The 18,981-nt window shown below is 47.7% G+C and overlaps 1 protein-coding gene across 1 annotated transcript in view; it reads right to left on the bottom strand.

Moving 5' to 3' along the window:
• Positions 1-18,981, bottom strand: part of fgd4a (FYVE, RhoGEF and PH domain containing 4a) — a 46,149-nt gene that overhangs the window by 16,187 nt on the left and 10,981 nt on the right. The window contains exon 2 of the mRNA XM_035641563.2: positions 4,707-4,790. Coding sequence (XP_035497456.2) covers positions 4,707-4,790 — 84 coding nt within the window. The remainder of the gene's footprint in view (positions 1-4,706; positions 4,791-18,981) is intronic.

Genomic DNA, 18,981 nt, shown 5'->3' with positions numbered 1-18,981 from the left:
ACAAATGTCTTTCTCTGCAAGAAAAACAAAACAAGCAGCGTCTGAAAACAGTGAATTCATTCCAACTAGTGCCCTAAAATAGTTTGGGCTCCGGGCACAGCAGGGTCTGTTGGAGAAGCACTTCTGTACAGCTTTGTACCATCATGGTCCGCAGAAAAGGGAAATGGAATGACTACTCAGAAATGAGAAATACTTTACTACTGTACGACAATAAGGCTATAACTCTTCTCTTCTCTCTGCACCATCAATCAGTATCTGTACAAGAATACATGCCAATCATATCAGCCCGGCCCAAAGTGGTGAACTGACGGAGATTCTGATATTGCCATCCCCTTTCCATGCAGCTATAAAACAGACTGCCCGACTCTTTTGACAATACATCTCAAAAGCAGCACAGAAAAATGCCACTGGTCAGTTGGTCTGCTTGACCTGTCTTTTACATGTGCTTTTCCACATTCCCCGAACTGGCAGAATGTGTGTCGATACTTCATAGTTGAAGTGCCAGGTAAAAAACAAAAGGCACACCTGTGTGTGTGTGTGTGTGTGCGTGTGTGTGTGTGTCACAGTGTGTCCCCACCCCTGCCAGCAGCTAAAGACACCCAGCAGAGGTGTGTCTGACACGGCGTGAAACTATAAGGCTTTGTCTTCTCGGCTCTCGGCCCCACAGACCAGACGCTCAGATCAGAAGGAATGTCTGAGAGGACAAATTCTGCTTCTTTTGAATAAATGATTTGGCATATTAAAGATAGTCTGGGTGGCTCCTACACAGGGAACACGAGAAAAAGACGGCGGATAGAGGAAATCAAGAGCCAAAGAGCCATATCCAGAATTTCTTCTAAAAACCCTTTTCTGCTTTGCTCTTTAGCTGACCCTGAATCAGCCTGCAACTCAATTGCAAAAGTCTGAGCCTGTTCACATGATCGGCAATTCGTCATATTAAAGGCTCAGACAGTTTGAGAGTGTAAACATTGCGACACGGTCACATTCTCACAACTCAACAACTAAAGGAGCAGGTCAACATTAGTTAATTTTAGTCATAAGCAAAGCATGACCCTATGGCCTTCTGCAGACCATCCAAAATCTACGATTGAAACAAGCACAAGAGGAAGACAAGCTCAAGAGAGAACATCCAAGGTGAAGCATGAAACATTTGGTAAAGTTGAAATTGACAGTGACTGAACTCACCCTGTGCTTGAGACAGACAGCAAAGGAGCTGTCGAGAGTATCCTCAGTGAAGGGCCACGCTGTGTGTGTGTGTGTGTTTGTGTGTGTGTGAGAGAGAGAGAGTGAGAGAATGTGTGTGTGTGTGTGTGTGTGTGTGTGTGTGTGTGTGTGTGTGTGTGTGTGTCCCAGAAGAGCAGTGGGTTTAGGTTCCATGCGATCATCCCAGGCAGCACCACCACCACCGATGGTTGAGTCAGCTCAGCGAGGACACACACCGAGCTGCGCGACGCTCCTCCCTCCCTCTCGCTCACACACGCCCCTGACTTATGTGGCTTTAAAAAAAGAAGAAGTCCAGGGCCACACAAACACACAGACACACACACACACACACATCTGAACATGTACAATTTACAAGCCACAAATCTACAAACGGCACCGCGAAGTGCCCCGACAATATTCCTCTCTTGATCGATAATCTGCAGAAATGAGCAGCAGCAGTAAAAAAATTTTTTTAAAAATCCATCGGGGAAATATGAAATTTGGATTTATGGCACATTAAATTTCGCCGTCCATCCATGCACAGCCATGGCAGGTACAAATATGATTACAGTGTTCCTCCTGCTTCCTCTCCCGCTTGGTTTTGTTTCATTTGCCTCAGTCAGTTCATAAAATGAGCAAACAAGCGAAGTGGAGTGCGCGTTAGTGAGTCTGATTAATGATTAATAAACTGCACGGCGAAGCAGCCCGCAGCAGCCACACACCGGTTCTCTCATCTGCATGACAGAATGTAAATGGAGCCCAAAGCCTGTGATCTCTCTTAATTATTTCAAACCACACATCAACTTCTCCTCCGCCTGTGCAAATATTTAAAGCCGTAAGACCATGGCAACCGGGGAAAACACAGTCGACAAACTACAGGCGAGTTCTCACAAACATGTTAAAGGAAAAAAAAACTATTTTAAAATATATGAGAATGACATAAAGGCTATTTATTTATCACCAAGAAAGAAGGAGATGTACCTTTTGCAGAAGTCAGTACAGGGAACTGCGACACGTCAAGTCGAGCTGAGAGGTGTTTGCTCTTTTTTAAGTAATTGCTGATCTACAGTGTTTAACATGAACTTTCAAAGCCACATGGTTGCAGGGGGGAGAAAGAAAAAAAAAGGAACCACCACAAGAATTTAAGTCACGCAAACAGCTACGATATTCTTTCCAACATGCCACCTGTGCACATGTGGAAGGTGCTCAGGTGCGCGCTCTGCCACGCACCTGCACGCCCGCTGCGCTGTGTCGCGTGTCAGCAGAGCGAGAGAAGGCGAAATACGTTTGGCTATTCCACTAAACCAGTTGGAGCGGAAGAAATTCCATTCCCCTTTTCTCAGAATTCCCTTTTTGCCTCACATGAGGGTCGTAGTTCAAAGAAAAAAAGCCAAGTTCAAAATTCATGCTGGATAAACCTATGCTGAAAGTGCAGAGGATTTAATCTTCCCACAGTGAGGGAACCCCCCCCCCCCCCCCCAACTAAATGTTGACCACAACTGCACCGTCATGCTCCAGCCTCTGTTTTCCCACAGAAGTGGACTCTGTGTGCGGCGGGGGCTGGGAGAGGGGCTGTAGTCGGGTGGGTTTGGGTGGTGTGTGTGTGGGGGCTAATCACAGACTTCTACAGAATTCTGTGGCCTTGTTGTGGGCACAACTTCACTGCAGTCATCCAGACACAATACCCACTTTCATTTACTCACTTCAAAAAGTCCAGTAAACGTGTTGAGCACGCAGCTCGGCAGTAATCAGATCCTCCGATTCATGCCCTCGATTCTTTTTTTCTCTCGTTCTGTGTGTTTGATATTTGATGCTTATGCCCCTGAGATTAGGTCTTGTGGGTAAATTTACCCATTAACCTATTTGAGTGCAGGAATGCCTTCATTCAATCTTTTCCCTTCATCCGACCGATGTGCCGGCGAAGCGATTCTTTCTTTGTCTGGCGGCTTCAGCGTACACACATGTACAACACAACGTACTGTACATGCTCAAGAAATCAGGTCACCCCAGTAGAGGTTTAACCCCGTTGAACACGATTCTTTCACTTCCATTGGGGAAACCTGAATGTTGTTCCCGCAGACAGACGAGGCCGACTGGTTGACTTAGGTGCGTGTGCACATATGACAATTTTCCATGCTTTCATGTTATTTTTAACGCGCTCATGAGGTGGATTGGCCCCGACACCAAATGCTTCTTTACATATGCACACATAAGCGGCACATTAACTGACATACAACACCCGTATTCTGACTGTTTCTGGTGCCCTACATCACTCAAAGAGATTAGGGCGAGGGCATTTACAGTGCATGTCTGGTTTTAACATGAAGAATTCATACTGTCCATCAGGCTGGCACAGACAGTGTGTGTGTGTGTGTGTGTGTGTGTGACAGACAGGGGGGCAGATAACCATTACAACCTTGCACGGGGAGATTAGCCACTTCTGTTGAACGACCCAGACTTTCTTCAGATTAACCATGCCTCATCCCCCTAATCCGAGGGCCAGAGTGAGATTAGAACCCCAATGTGCTCTAAACTAGGAGGTGCAGGGCTGGTGGTGGTGGGGGGAGGGGGTGATGGAGTGTTTCGAGGTGTGTGAGATGGAGAGAGAGAGAGAGAGAGAGAGAGAGAGAGACTGGGGAACAGATTATTTTGACCAAATACAGATGATGAGGTGAGCAAAATGCCGCTGACGAAAAAATTGGATAAAAAAGACGAGAAGCAAGGAAAAGTGAGGTTGTGATGAAAGTAGAAAAGCAAGGAGAAGACTGAGAGATGAAAAGAGATGGAACAGGGGTGTAAAAAGAGAGAGAGAGAGAGAGAGAGAGAGTGAGATGGGAGAAAAAAAAGAGGAGAGAAAAAAGTGAAAAAATAGGAAGGCACCGGGGGGCTGGAGGAAAGTACCCATTCATCAAAATGTCGACTGCGAACCACTAACACACACACACACACACACACACACACACACACACACACACACAAGCAAGGTTGATATAAAAATAGAGGCGAGACCAGCAGCTTCCGTGTCCCACCTGCGTAGCTGTGAGCTGCAGAGCGGAGCGCTCACTCTGCCCTTAATAAGTAGAAGACTGCATTAGATTTAATCAAGTTTGCGACGGACTGAGACCCTTGTTGTGCGATATTGATTTTTCAAATGCAAATGTTGCACAGGCCTCCCGGTGACCGACGGGGTGACGGTGCTTTGCAAACCTAACAGTGCCTGCGGCAGCGTCGCCTCCCACACATTACAAGATGAGGACATGACAGAAAAATGGACCACATCAGCACCAGCGCAACTACGATAACGGCAGGAAACCGCAGTAGCTTCACAAACCCCCTCACACCTACACATGTATGATCTGTGAAAAAGCTGCGCGCTTTTCTTTTTCTTTGAACCAGACACTGTGACAGAATGAAACAAAATGAAAATGAAAAGCTGCATGGGGAAAAATAAAGCGGGGCGGATGGAGAAGGAGGTAGAAGACGGCTGCAAAAGGAGCTCCTACCTCTGGAGTGTTCGATCTTCACCGCCACACACGCCTCCTCGTCCGCTTTCTTTGACTGGAAACATGCAGCTTTGCCTTTCCTCTCTGCAACAACACAACACACAGATTCGCCCTTTAGAGAAGACAAAAAAGAAGCCGTCACTCTTGCTGTGTGTAGTGCGAGCACAGCGCGACTAGAGAACAGGGGGGTATTCTAATACCCGACCCGTATCTGAGGCAACTTCAAGCAGTTTCAGGCAAGCCCAAATGTTTCATTAAAGACGGGCACCGACTCGGTGGTGCGGAGAGAAGAGATGGGGGCATCTGTTATTTCCCAATTTCAAATATGATAGAGCTGCGGAATATGATGGCAGCGTTCATCAAGGTCGGGTGTGAACTTGTGTTTGTTAAGCGCGTTTGAGAATGAAAAGGAATATACCGCCCCCCCCCCCCCCCCCCCCCCCTCGGGGGAAACGAACCCAAAATTAGTCTGTCTGTGATTTTCAGGGGGGGGGGGGGGGTCAGTGGGGAGAGCTCCCGCTCTTTCAACGCAGCCGTTTAATATGCACATAAAAGATGAAAGAGGAAAAATAGCAACGGTCGGACGGAGCGATGATGAGCTCACGTGAGTATTAACACACACTGAGACACAATTAAAAAGACTGGGGCAGGCGGGGACCTGCGCTCTCGCAGTCTGATCGGACGTGGAGCATCAAAGCTGAGGGATGATTCAGTGCGGTCGGTGGCGTCCAACAACACGCGCGGGGGGTATGTGAGGTGTGAGGTGACTCATTTCGACTTTTTTCCCTCTCGATCGGTGACGATGACGATGACATCAACCAATCACAGCAGTGAGTTCCTTCACAATCTTGTTTTTGTAGTCTTTGGGAGCCAAATCCGATTTTAGGGGGTAAAAGATTTCCCCCCCGAAAAAAGAAAACACAAATTCAACCAGATATATGGAAGTTGAAATTGGGAAAAATAAGGAAATTGTTTATTGTAATATGTAAACACATCTTTTCTGCATTGTTCATTCTGTAAGATTAAAGTTTTCATTTCGGAAAACATCAACGCTGATTCCAATATGTCCGTGAAGGGATCATCAAATCCGTCGGGCTCGAATAGTAACATCCATTCATGTTTTGTAGGACAATCAGCTAATACTGGATTCTCGCAGCAGCAAACCGCAGTATAGTAAATGTTTGATTTTCACAATTTCTTTTCAAATGGTTCATCAGCAAGTCAAAGGCAACATTTGCTGGAAGCACGAACCTTTGAAATATTAAAATACTTGAAGCAACTATTGGAAGGGTTCACATGAAATCGGGTGCAGCCAATGAGTCCCAACTACCTGCACAACTAATAGCATGTAGCATCATCCTCATCTGTAGATTGTGTTTCGCACTAATTAGCTAATTAAAGCTAACACACTAAAATTAGGAATGAAATAAACCATTGGGGTGTATCCAGGCGCAACCCACAGAGGGGCTTCTCGACATCCCAGGTAAAATGCACTATATGAGAAATTAGTTTTGAGTTTCAAATTTTTTTCTCTTTGAACAAGGATCAATTTGTAAAATATAGTCAATGACGTGTGTCTTCGACTCGAGGCGATAAAGACAAACGGCAAACGATGAATGTCTGAATACTGAATACCAGTCATTTCAACTGTAAAGCATCTTCACTCGGACAAATCTTTTATCACAATATGTGTGATGAAATGTCTGCCCAGGCATCATTATATCTCTTTTTTTGTTTTTTTTTGTACAGAATCAGTTTGGATATAACAACAGGCCGACATCATAGTGTTGATAATGCCACGTAAAAGAAAAGTGGACAAGACTCAGCATGGGGCTGCGCAAACAGTCGAGAGGAGGTACCGATGATTTTGTGTGTGTGTGTGTGTGTGTGTGTGTGTGTGTGTGTGTGTGTGTGGAAGGGGGGTATAATATCCTGGCTCGGGGATTAAAGGAGGGCTTTCTCCACCCACCATCTGGACTCCTCATGACAGGCCTGCCTGCTGTTCACATACACACACATAAACATAAACTTGCTCTACGGTGCATGCGACTCAATTCAATTAATTTTTTATGTATAGCGCCAAATCACAACGTACATTGTCTCCGGGCACTTCACATGGTGAGGTCAATATTTTCACAATATTACAGGGACAATCCAACAAATCCCGTACACAAGTTGGACCATAATCTGTTATATAAGTTTTCTATTCAGAGCACGAATGTAAGCAGCTTATCAAAAGCATTGCGTACATATCAGACGGTTTTTCTAAAGAGGAAACCCACAGAGTCTAAACCGCGACCCCTCCCCTTCCGGCAGACTCTCGGCCATGTGATCGCGGCCGTCACACACCTATTGTTTCCTGAAGTGGGGGTGTGTGTTACCGAGTCCGTGCTGAAAAACACACGCGCTCCAAAACACAACTCGGCCAGAACATAAACACCCATAAAGGATGTAAAGGTGGACTTCAGGGTTACTAAGACACGGGTGTGGGGGCTGAAACCTGCCTCTGTGTTGATGTATGATGATGACGGGGGAGAGTCTTCTGGTCCCAGCTCCTGACCCGACCCCAAACTTCCTCTTCCCGCCTGCCGACTTCCTGTTTTTTTTTTTTGTCGTGCTTTAAATCTGGAGGTCTCGGGCTCTTAGCATACACGAGACTCTTAACCACAGCAACTGCAAGAAAAAAACCGAGTTCACGTGTCCACATGCACGCAGTGTGGACACCGGTCGCTGGTCAGGAAAGCGGTCACACTGTGAGAGAAATTGAGGAATTGAGAGTCCATTTTTTTTCTTGCCAGCTTGCAAGTCGATGACAGGAAACACAAACCAAAAGTATTAAAGCATTGTCATGTCTATACTGAACACAACCTGCCCCGGGAAACATCTGGAACTCCGGTGCATGTCTGAAAGCGGCTGATCTTCAGAGATGCACTGTATGTACAGTATATGAAGTGAATGGTATTGTAATTCTGTTTGTTATATAAGTTTCCCAGATTTTGTTTTTCACCTTTTTAGGCAAAGCGCAGCAGCAGCACGACTCTGACCGACAGTTTTCTGTGGAGTCGAACACAGAATGGGTAATTTCCCCCCCCCCCCCCCCCCGACTACACGAACATCTAATATAGATTTCCATTGACAAATTCAACGTGTCACACGGGCTGACGTAAAAAAGAAGAGCTGCAGCTTGAAGCGGTGGCTGCAGCGGAAACACTTGTGCGCTCTCCCTCGCGTCCTTCTCGTTCTCCACACCGTGAGCGAGAACAGTCGCCCTAACCCTTCACGCGTCACCGAACTCGTCGCAGGCAAATGCCCGTATTCACGCTCACGCTGAAACCGGCAGGCTGCATGTTTGGGATGTTTCTAAGGTGACGCCTGCTCCCACACTCGTGGGTGCACTTGTCAGGCAGCACCTGTTCGTGTGGCTGAGGGTGTGTGTGTGCGGCTTCCTGAGATGAAAAGCCGAGGGTTTCCTCTGGCGTTTTCCTCTTTCTTCTCTCAGCGGTTCGCCCACAGTGCTCCCCCTCCACACTTTGTGCTGAAACCAAATCAAACTGTATTCTCTTCACGCCACTCAGCGGCAGCCGCCCGGGCAGTTGGAACAGAAGGAAACATCCCCACCGTACCTGTCATGAACACTCCCCTCCAGTACAGCTGGGTCGTCCTCGTCCTGTCGACCGCACGGCGTCTCTCCATCTCGGGAACTCTCTCACGGCGCGGCTCTGTCGGCGTAACACGCGGCTGAATATGAGGGCATTTCGCTCAGACGCAAGCTTCCCTGTTGTCTGGTTGCCTCAGGTGTTTATTGACTCTCGGCGTACCTGCCTCCCCGTTAGTGTACGAACCGGTTCCCTGGAAACCAGAGGGGAGGGGAGAGCAGCGAGGGAGGAGTTTCCATCATTGTGCCGCGCAGCACTCGAGGACAAAGTCACCCCGGGGCGGAGGAAGAGGCTGGGAAGAGGAGAGACACTGACGGGAGTACGGTCAAAATCACCGGCTGAGTGAAGGTGAAGAGGGCAGGGACGGCACGGAGCGGATGGGGAAGTGAGAAGAGTACAAATGAACCAGCTGTGAAGTTAATATTTGCCAGTCTGCCGTCCTGCCAAATTACCTGCAAACCCATTATTCAACATATCTATTTAACATTTGACATATCATCTTTTTTCGGAGTATTTCCTCACGTCACACAATTCTGACTGCACAACGCCCCCCTTCCCCGACACGCCGCGACAGAGAATCTGAATTTAAAAATGTCCAAATCACAGGGGGGGGTTCTACACTTTTCATCCAATAATGATGAGAAAATAGATACCATTAAATATCTGAAAGACGGGACCGTTTCTGCCCACAAGGACACAAAGTATGCAAAGTAACCTCATTTGCATGACCGCCCCAGATTGAGATAACTACCATTCAAATGTAACTCATAAATAATGGAAACGGGAGCATGTATTAATATGCCCAGTCACACCCCTTTAATCATACCGAGGTTCACGCCGGTGATAATGTGTGTGTGTGTGTGTGTGTGTGTGTGTGTGTGTGTGTGTGTGTGTGTGTGTGTGTGTGTGAGCATTTGTCTGAAGGTTTTCCAGCTTGACACGAGAGAGATTGGCCGCTGAATGAGACCAGATGCGTCCGTCTCCTTTCTGCCTCTCCTGTCCTTCCTTAATGGACAATTACCAAAGAGTTATGTTTTGGGTTTTTTTTGGCCACAAACATAATAGAGTGGAAATGAAAAGGCCTTGTAAAGCCTTTATGTGACCAGATGAGACCCCAGCCCACCCCGGCCTCCGGGTCCATGCAGCAAACATGGACATGTGCAGTTGCTCTCTACATCGAACAATTCAATATTTAAGCGTAGTTATGGGGACGGCCCGTGCAGTGCTTCCCATCATGTCCAATATTCCCTTTCCTTTTTGCTCTGTTTTGATCTCCGACGTGTCCGCCAGACAAAGCCGCTTTAGACATGCGAGCCCAGACGTTTTTCCCGAACTTTTCCAGAGCGCGAATGTTGCTCCGTGCATTTTCCTGAACTTTTTCCTGCCAGCCCCCCTAGAGTAACATTTCTGGAAAATGTCCAAGCGAGGCCCGTGTGACAACACAGCAGGAAAATCAATGGAAAAATTCACAGCCAGTGAGTCGGCGTGTTGATGACTATAAACAAGAAACACGTGCTTTATCTGCACGTCCTGCCTCTTGCGTGCTTCTACACAGGCGCCACAGAATGTTGTCAGTTTATATTGCGTTCTCCAAACCTGAACGGCAAACTCCAGAAGAATGTGGAGCTTTAAACAGTGGTGGTTGCCTGTAAAGTCAAAGTCAAGAGCTGAAGGAGCTGAAGTGCACAGTGACTGTTGCGGCGGGTTGCGGCGAGCCGTTTCAATATGGAAACACTGGTTAGGGCAGCCTTTACTTTTGAATTTTCTCGCTGAAATGCATGATATCTTTCGGGCCACTGAAAGCCATTTGAAACATCAACGTATGGTCGAACGGCTGACGGATTGTGTCTGAGGCCACAATGGTTAACGTCAAAGGTTAAAGGGGCTGTTTTAACTGCACGCGCAATTACAACTAAGCTCCTTCCGGAAAGCTCCTTCCCTTTCACCTGAAAATTGTTATGCGTTTCTCCTCCTTTTTGCCTCACCTCATACTCGCTCACGCTTAAGAAAACATGTGCCTCACAGACCGTGTGCATCTTTGCGCCGACAGCTTTCTCCGTCTCCTCGCCGGTTCCCACGCAGCGTCCTCCCGTGCGGAGCCCCAGCATGCCAAGATAAGCTGTTACCATGATCTGAACACGCTCTCTGGCCCGTGTCTAATGAGGGCAGGCCAAGTGGGTTGACTGGGTACGCTGTGATCCTGAACGTGAAAGGCAGCCCCCCCCCCCCTCCCCTTTAAACACTTCCTGTCCGTGCTTCAAAGAGGACAGAAAGACAGAGGGAGAGTTTCTTGGTTGTCATTGCAGGGATTGAAGAATGGCCTTATAGCAGAAAACCTATATGTATTCTGGACTGAGCAGGAATGAGACCTTGAGTTGATTGGTTTTGACGAAAAGAAAATGATTTTGCGTTTCTCCTCCTCTTTTCCCACACTCAAAAAGCACGTGCCTCACAAACCCGCGCGCGTCCTGTGCCGACACTTTTCTCCGCCTCCTCGCCGGTTCCCAGGCTGCAGAGGTAGAGGTTGGTAGCAGAGAGAAAGAACGTGATAAGACGAGATTCCAAACAGCAGCGTGGAGATAGTGGCTGCTGTGATTGCTGGCCACTGACAAAGGGACCGATTGTTGGAGCGAGAGTGCGTGATAACGTCGACGGGCAACAGTCATTTTCTCGTCCTCACTTCCCCCTTTTCACCATGCCTCTTTTCTTTCCCCCCTCAGTCTGCCTCCATCCCCCACCACCCCCATGACCTTGCCCCCAATGCCACCTCGCGAAACCCAGATCACAGCTGCTGGGCTGGGGGCTCCCAAATGTGTCAATCAATATCCTGTCCGCTCCATCAGCACGTCTGACTGGGCCCCGGCAGACCCGTCTGTTCACAGCGTGCCCTGTAATGATAAGAATGAGCCGGGGAACGGATTGGAAATGACTCACAAGTGCCTCGCAGGTATCCGTGAAAGGGACCTACACATGCGGCACAAAGGACGAATCGCCCGAGGAGAAAAGCAATCAGAACGAGTCTATATGAAGCCATAAACTACAGTAAACCCCGGGAAACCAGCTGCACTCGCATGTTTGTGTTGAATCAGCGAGGCTGAACACGAGAGAGCCACATGCCCCCTGAGGGTACTCTTCCTCAAATGATGCTATTTTTTCCATTAATTGTCTGCCCCCCCCCCCCCCTTTTTTTTAAGCAAATATTTACAAAAATAACCCCTTAACTTTCCATCGGCCTCAGCAAACGTGAACGACTTCCTGAGGTGAAAATTTAGCTCCGTCTCCAAAAATAACCCCATGAGAGATTCTCACAAACTGATGGGATTGTGAGAATCTCTTGCACGGAGCAAGAAGCCACAACAGACGCCTTGTGCACAGCAACATGCCAGTTGTGAAAAGGGACGCGGTCGGACACATGTTTTGCCGACAACATTACAAAGGCTTGTTATGCAACGAGCAGGAATAATTTTGGTGGGACGATTATGCAAAGACTGTTTAAGCGGAAAATTAAAGAGGAAAAAACTTTGATTTAAACTGTGACTAACTGAATGTGTGCTAAAAAAAAACCCTTTTAGCTGTCGAGCTTTGGATTCTTGCACATGTTGCAGTAATACGTTGGACATTTGCACGAGTGCAAAACTCTGCACAAAACAAAGCTTGGATGTTTATGTGTTTCCCTAAGCCTTTCAAAAAACCAAGAAAGACAAGAGCAGAACGCCGCCTCCTCCAAATGCGGCCTTGACGTGGGGTATAATGGTGGTGATAAGTTAATGCGTCGCAGTTTAAGTTGTGCAGAGGTTTTCTATGTAATTTGAGGAAATGCTTCACATTTCCTTCTCATCTCTTCATTTCTTGTCATAATAGGACTAATTCAAAATCCCCGATCATGGCGAGGACATTGACATGCAGCTCTCAGCCTCAGCAGTTATTACGTTTGTAACATTAAACGTTAAAAAAGTCACCTGGAGACGGCGTCTTTCAAGCAACTCGTGTTGGCTAGCAGGCCGTAGGCATGTTAGCTGCTTTCGGACATGTACGCTGAAGTCTGGACACTTTTCCCGGAACTCTTGCTGCCGGCCCCCCCCCCTTAGTAAATGTTTAGCAGGGTAGCTACAGGGGATGCACTTTTTCATTGCAGTTAGATGCCAAGGAATGAGTCCGCCTCAGTCTGAAGACACACCTCTGTCTATCTAACAAATTTGAAGAGGTAAATCTGGCAATACCATTTCACAGGCATAGCAACAGCGACCACAGGGGCGGGGCTTAGCGGACAGTCGTTTAATTCAACAGATCATGGTGATAAAATAGAGTAATTCTTCATTCTGATCCGTCCTCTTTGTTTATCTCCTATTGATCCCCGTGTATATTGCGGGAAACCGTCGAAACGGCGGAGATTCATTAATGCAGAACAGATTTGGTTGGGTGCATTACGAATGGAGTAACTATATGCTGCCGAACATAAAGCCAATCAAACAGCGTGGGCCAAGCCTTATGTTTCAAACAGGATCATTGTGCTCCGTATGAATGGGCCCTTCTGACCGGAGGCGCCGGAGCCCATATCCTCAGCAGCATGGAGCCGGAATGCACAGGAAAAAACCCTGCAACCCCGAAAGCGCCTGCAGGCGAGCCTGCGGCCGCGGTCCGGGGCACTAACGAGGTTAGAAAGAGAAAGAGCTTGAGAACGATACAAACTTCCTGTTTCACACAAACTTAAGATTAATTCCTCTCTTCCTCATTTCTCACACCATGTTTTTGAAAAAAAACACAAACATATTCTCTAAAACAGCTCCGCACGCTCCATATTCTATAAGTTACAGTCCCAAACTTCATTCCACTGGTCCGGTCTGCTTCACGTAGGTAAAGGCTCTGCAGAAAGATAAACCGCAGGACACGGAGAGGACAAAGTGGCGAGATGATCGTCCGCCGCCCAACGCAGCCGGTGCACGACCATGACGCGGCGTTCTTACTTTCACATTTAGATTGCGAAATGCAAGAACGGGCTGCAATGAGAATTAACGAGGCTTCTTTGAAGGGAACTCAACGTTGGAATTAAAGTGAAATGAAAGTATCGGTTGAGATGAGGCCGTCGGAACGCCTTCCTCCTTTCAGCTTCGCGTGAGGAACAACACACCTTTCTCCTTCTTCGCTCCCATTTCTGGTCACGTCACGTCCTCGGACCCTGCTGCCTTCATGTCAGGTTCCCTTCCACCCGAGCAGGGGTGCAGTGAGCTAAGCCGTGAGTTCGTCCTTTTCAGTTACTTGTCAAAGGTGATATGAGAGACAACACCTACAAAGCTACATTTGCCTTTGGCCCACTGCTCCATCTGAGCGCCCACCAGACGTCAGTTTGTTTCACATTCTGGGGCACTTCATTCATTCATCTGTCTGAGAGTCTCATTTTCTCCAATAGAAACAATCCATGTGACCAATGGACGAGTCTGTAGCGGGACATCACGTCCTTCAATCTCAACGACCGAAATCAGGACAAAACAGCAAGTCTCATAAGCATCTCCTTAATAAATGAAGCTTATAACATCTGTTTGTTTCCACCTGAACTCCTTTACCGTATTTGTTTTGGGGGGGGGCTTCCTTGAGCCTTGTTAGTCTAAGACTCTGCGAAATGGGTTTGCTTCCATCACACCTCTGCCTTTATGTGAAAGCCTTAAAGCGCCGAGGAAGCACTACAGAAAATATATCGCTGCAGATAAAGTTAATGGTTTCAACCGCAAGAGAGATAGATAGCTGTACAGCCAAATGAGTTACAAGTGAGTGCACCGGGCGGCGGCGGGATGGAGAGGGGAGAGAGAGAGAGAGAGAGAGAGAGAAAAAAGAAAGCATGACGAGCATATTTTGTCTTTTATGTGGCTGGTAACAAATAAGGTCATTAATGCAACACTGTGTATGTTTCCCGAAGGACATTTATTACCATCTTTGCTTTGTTTCGTTTGTCTTGTTGAGCGCCAGCGACTACACGCAGTCAGGACTGTACCGTTCATCGAGGGGATCGTATCACAGTTCTACGATGGCGAGGACACTTCAAATCAGTTGTTGTTTGCGCAGCAGCAGCAGCAGCAGCAGGCCACAGTATAAACACAATTCTTTTCCCCATATAGCTCACTGAGGACAGCTGAGGCCCATTGCGCCAAATCATGGCAAACACAGTTGACTGAAATCAGCAGCAGTGAGCCTCCACATGCACCAGCGCTTGTGTGTGTGTGTGTGTGTGTGCATATGTTGAGACAGCCTGCAGCTGAGAGGCTCAGTCAACAATGCCTTGAAGAAAATTAATAGACGCCCGACAGCCAATCCAGCTCCCATTGCTTAGAGATCCCACAGAGCTCACACACACACACACACACACACACACACACACACACACACACACACACACACGGGCGCACACAACCACTGATGCCTACTACAGTACCTGCCACAGCAACACTCTGTGGTGAGAGCCGGCGTTTGTCGTCCCTGATATCGTGCACTCCCCCCTTTGTTAAGCACCGCTCTCAACAGGCAACGTGCTCCTGTGTGCGTGCGTGTGTGTGTGTGCAAAAACAATATTTTAGCACATCTCTGTGCGGTCACGAACTGCCCACATTTTTGCCCTGTCAGATCGGTGAACCCAACGCCCCACCACGGCTGCATTCGGAGCACGCGGTTGGACACCAGCGTGCCAGTGCTGCCGACTGGTCGATATACGTTGTTTTGTTTTTTTTAAATGATCCAAAAAAAGAGAGAAGCACCAACCTGGAGCGGAGATTGTGTCATGTGAGTCCAGCAAAAGGAAATCAAATTCCTGACAGCACGACAGGAGCGAAAAAAAAGACCTCTCCCTCCTCTCCCTCCTCTCTCTGTCGCTCGCAGCCGGCAGGTTCAGGCTTGTGTTCAACTGCTGCCTCGCTGCAGCGGTCGCATCCTCCCTTCCTTCCCTCTCTCTCTCTCTCTCTCTGTCTTACACACACACACACACACACACACACACACACTTTGACACCCAGTGCCAGACTGACTCGCCCTTTCACTCAACCTCCCCTCTTTGCGCTCGCTCTCTCTCTCTCTCTCTCTCTCTCTCTCTCTCTCTCTCTCTCTCTCTCTCTCTCTCTCTCTCTCTCTCTCTCTCTCTCTCTCTCTCTCTCTCTCTCTCTCTCCCTGATGCTTCTCTCTGATGCTTCTCTCTGATGCTTCTCTCCTCTTTCACCCTCCTTCCTCATTGCTGCCGCGTCTACATCTCTACGATGAGTGAAGATAATCACATTCCAGCGGAGACGGGACATATGGCGGGGCGTGGGGGGGGGGGTGGGGGGGGCACAGTGTAAAGCCCCCTCTGTGTGTCTATGGGTGTGTGTGTGTGTGTGTGTGCGTGTGTGTCGCCAGGACAATCAGTCCCATTGTGTTGGACGAGGGGAGGGCCAGTGAGAGGGGAGGAAGCCAATGGCCGCACTCATCTGCCGTCCCCGCTGCTGCTGGTGGCTACAGCAGATAGAGGTGCTGAGCGTGACACAAAGCAACCCCCCGCCCCACATGAGGAGAAGGGGGTGATGGCGTCGGCTTCTGGGTAGAAAAGACGAAGGATTGATCTGTCCGTTAAGAGAGGGCTGAGGAAGGTGGTTTATAGAATCCTCTTCATGTGATATGAACTCCTTCCTGCCGGGGTTTACTCTGACTAGTACAATGTAGGTTGGGTGAAGTGGGTGACGAAAAGGCCACCCACTCTTTTCCCATGACAACCAAATCAGAGGCTACACACACACACACACACACACACACCCCGGAGAGGGAGATGCTCTGGGAAAAAATTTAACAAAAATATCTAGAATTGAATTGAAAACAAGAATGTCCAGAGATGTACGTGTGGCTGGAGACGAGTACGAGTCAAGTCTCCAACCCCACTGGGAAAATCTTTGTAGGTCAGTTGTTAGTCGGTTGCATCAAACCACGTCCGGCAACGATGAAGCCGATGAAGCACATTTATACAGTAAGAGCTGCAGCGTCTAATGGTTCAACACCAATGGCTCAGGTTTTTTTTCTACTCATTTAACTTATTTCCCCTGCACCTCGTTAAAGAGCTGTCACTATGCCACGTGTTTGCAGATCTCGTCATTCCAGATGCTGCCAGATGTCCAGGTTCGAGCCGCCGGCTGGATAAGCATCTTGTGCTTCGGATGGAAACCCGACTAGTGTGAGCGTGTCGCCCTGCTCGTGTTTAGCTCAGAGCAACGTTCCCTCACGGAGAACGCTGGCACGGCTGCAGACTCTCTGTCTGCTTTTTTTCCCCCTTTTTTATTGTCTATAGGACCTGGTCAAGATTTGAAGAAGTCAGCTCCACGGTAAAGCGAGATTCAACAGTTGAGTCCGATTCAAGCCTCAAGTTTGACTTAAGATTGAGTCTAAAATCTGCAGCTCTTGTGGACACCTCGGACACTCGAGGTGCCTGTGTTTCTTCTGGTCGGGGAGCTTCCCCTCCGTCCGTCTGTTGTCTAATCCCGACGGGCAGCCACCACAATCCTGACCTCCTTTCTTTCTCCTTTCTATGTCACCACTGACCATCTTTTCTTATCTCGTCCTTATAATCCTTCCTTTTTGAACCAGTTCTTCGCCGCTGACCTCCTTCTTCCATCTCGCTTTTTAAATTTCTAACATTTTGCTACAGACGGGGCCGTTAATTTTCTCCTTAATGATTAAAAAAAACACCCTTTGTTGTTTGCCCTTTAGAGCCAGCGCCAGACATGGGCCGCCCATTAAAATGAAATGCTTCCTGTGGTTACACGAACCGACCAGCTCACAGCCGACATATGTTCACACACACACACACACACTCCTAGTCTCTCTCTCCCACACACACACACACACACACACACACACACACCATGACACACTCTATGAGGCTGTACAGGCCTCATTACACTGTAATTAGTGACCGGAAGACAGGGAGAGCAATAACTATATCCAGACCTCACCACTAGCAGTATTTGTGCTCTTATGTGTGTGTGTGTGTGTGTGTGTGTGTGTGTGTGTAAACTATACGCACAAATAACCACATGCTCGGTTTCTTCCTGACCACGCGCTGCACAGCCTTCCCCACCAACAGGTCAGAACTGCCGATCAAGGGCCACGCGCCACACGACGACACACACACACACGCGCACACACACACGCGCGCACCAACAAAACACGCAGACACACACACAGAGGCGAGAGGTCCCCATCCCCAGTTCAGTTTTTAGCGACTCATAAAACAGCAACACTTAAAAAAGCTGCCGCTAATAAGCAACAGGCGAGTTAAGAAATTCAAATAAAAGGGAGGAACTTCTCAGAGACTGCTGGTTCGAGTTTCAGAATGAGAAGACAAGGTCAGCAGTTTGCTTTTGAAAGAAGACACACAGACAGGACATGCTGCCCCTCTGCTGGGTTTTAATTAGGGATAAAATTGTGTCCGGCATGTTGAAAGGTAATAATTTATTCTTTGCATGTTCATTTTCATAATTTTACCAATCACACCAGTCACTCGTTTTACATGGCTGTTTGCTTGCAGGAAAAGTTTTAGGATAAAATTAGCGTTCAAATTTTATGCAAACATGAAAATGAAAACTGAAACCCATGCATCTAACATGGCGTTGCCATGAAACAGAAATTCCGGAGCTAATTAAGTGCCACAGTTACTGGCCTAACGAAAAGTGACAAGTGAGGATATTTAAAGGAACCCTCTAACAAACACAGTGTTACACGTCGAACACTTATGTACTGAGCCTGTCAGCGTTTTACCCTGATTGGAGCTAATGGTGTTAAAATCTTGCGGCATTTGTGCAACAGTAGTGAGGCTGTTGCTCGGTAGGAGCTGAGAGTTACCGTGACAACACACGACCCTGCGATGTTCAGCTTCATTTGGCTTATTTCGGAAAAATGTCTCAAAATGAACGCGAGTAGAAGAGAAAGAAGACGAAAAAAAAGACCAGATGATTGTTTTTAAATCAGTGGAGAGCTGAACACCAATTCCTAAGAGACGTGGGTGGGTTGAGCATTTACATAAATCAAACCTCTCATGAGCCAATACGTTCATAGATCATTGTCAGCAGGATGGCCTATTGTTCCTATGACGACACTCTACTGAAGAAGTATTGGCTTTCAGACGAGAGTGAGTGATGGGGCCTGTTTAAGTATTCACTGTACAATATTCAATTTGTGAAGTGAGTGCACAGGCATATATACAGGCATTACCGTCATGCAGGAACAAATTGACAGCCTACAAATCCACACCGTGCACAAAGCGCACACACACACACACACACACACACACACAAGGAAGTAGAGAAATGAATACAGATACAAACACTTCAAACACACACCGCTGCTTGGTATGAGAAATGCCATCAAACACTTGCTGCACACACACACACACACACACACACACACACACACACACACACACACACACACTCTGCCTGCTGGCAGATAAGCCCTTCCTCTCTGTCTCGCAGCAGATCAATCTGTCGTCACACACTGTGAATGTTAGGATTAATTTCTCTATGTCTGAGTCTCTCCACAAACAACGCACATAATGCGCCTCCTTTAAACTCCCTCTGGTTGGTCTCCATTCAAAATTCAAATGTGATGAAGAACAT

This window comes from Scophthalmus maximus, chromosome 7, assembly GCF_022379125.1.
Source record: "Scophthalmus maximus strain ysfricsl-2021 chromosome 7, ASM2237912v1, whole genome shotgun sequence".
In the NCBI taxonomy this organism is placed as follows: Eukaryota; Metazoa; Chordata; class Actinopteri; order Pleuronectiformes; family Scophthalmidae; genus Scophthalmus; species Scophthalmus maximus.
The sequence above is the reverse complement of the archived record's forward strand: the minus strand, read 5'-3'. Positions and strand labels throughout refer to the sequence as shown.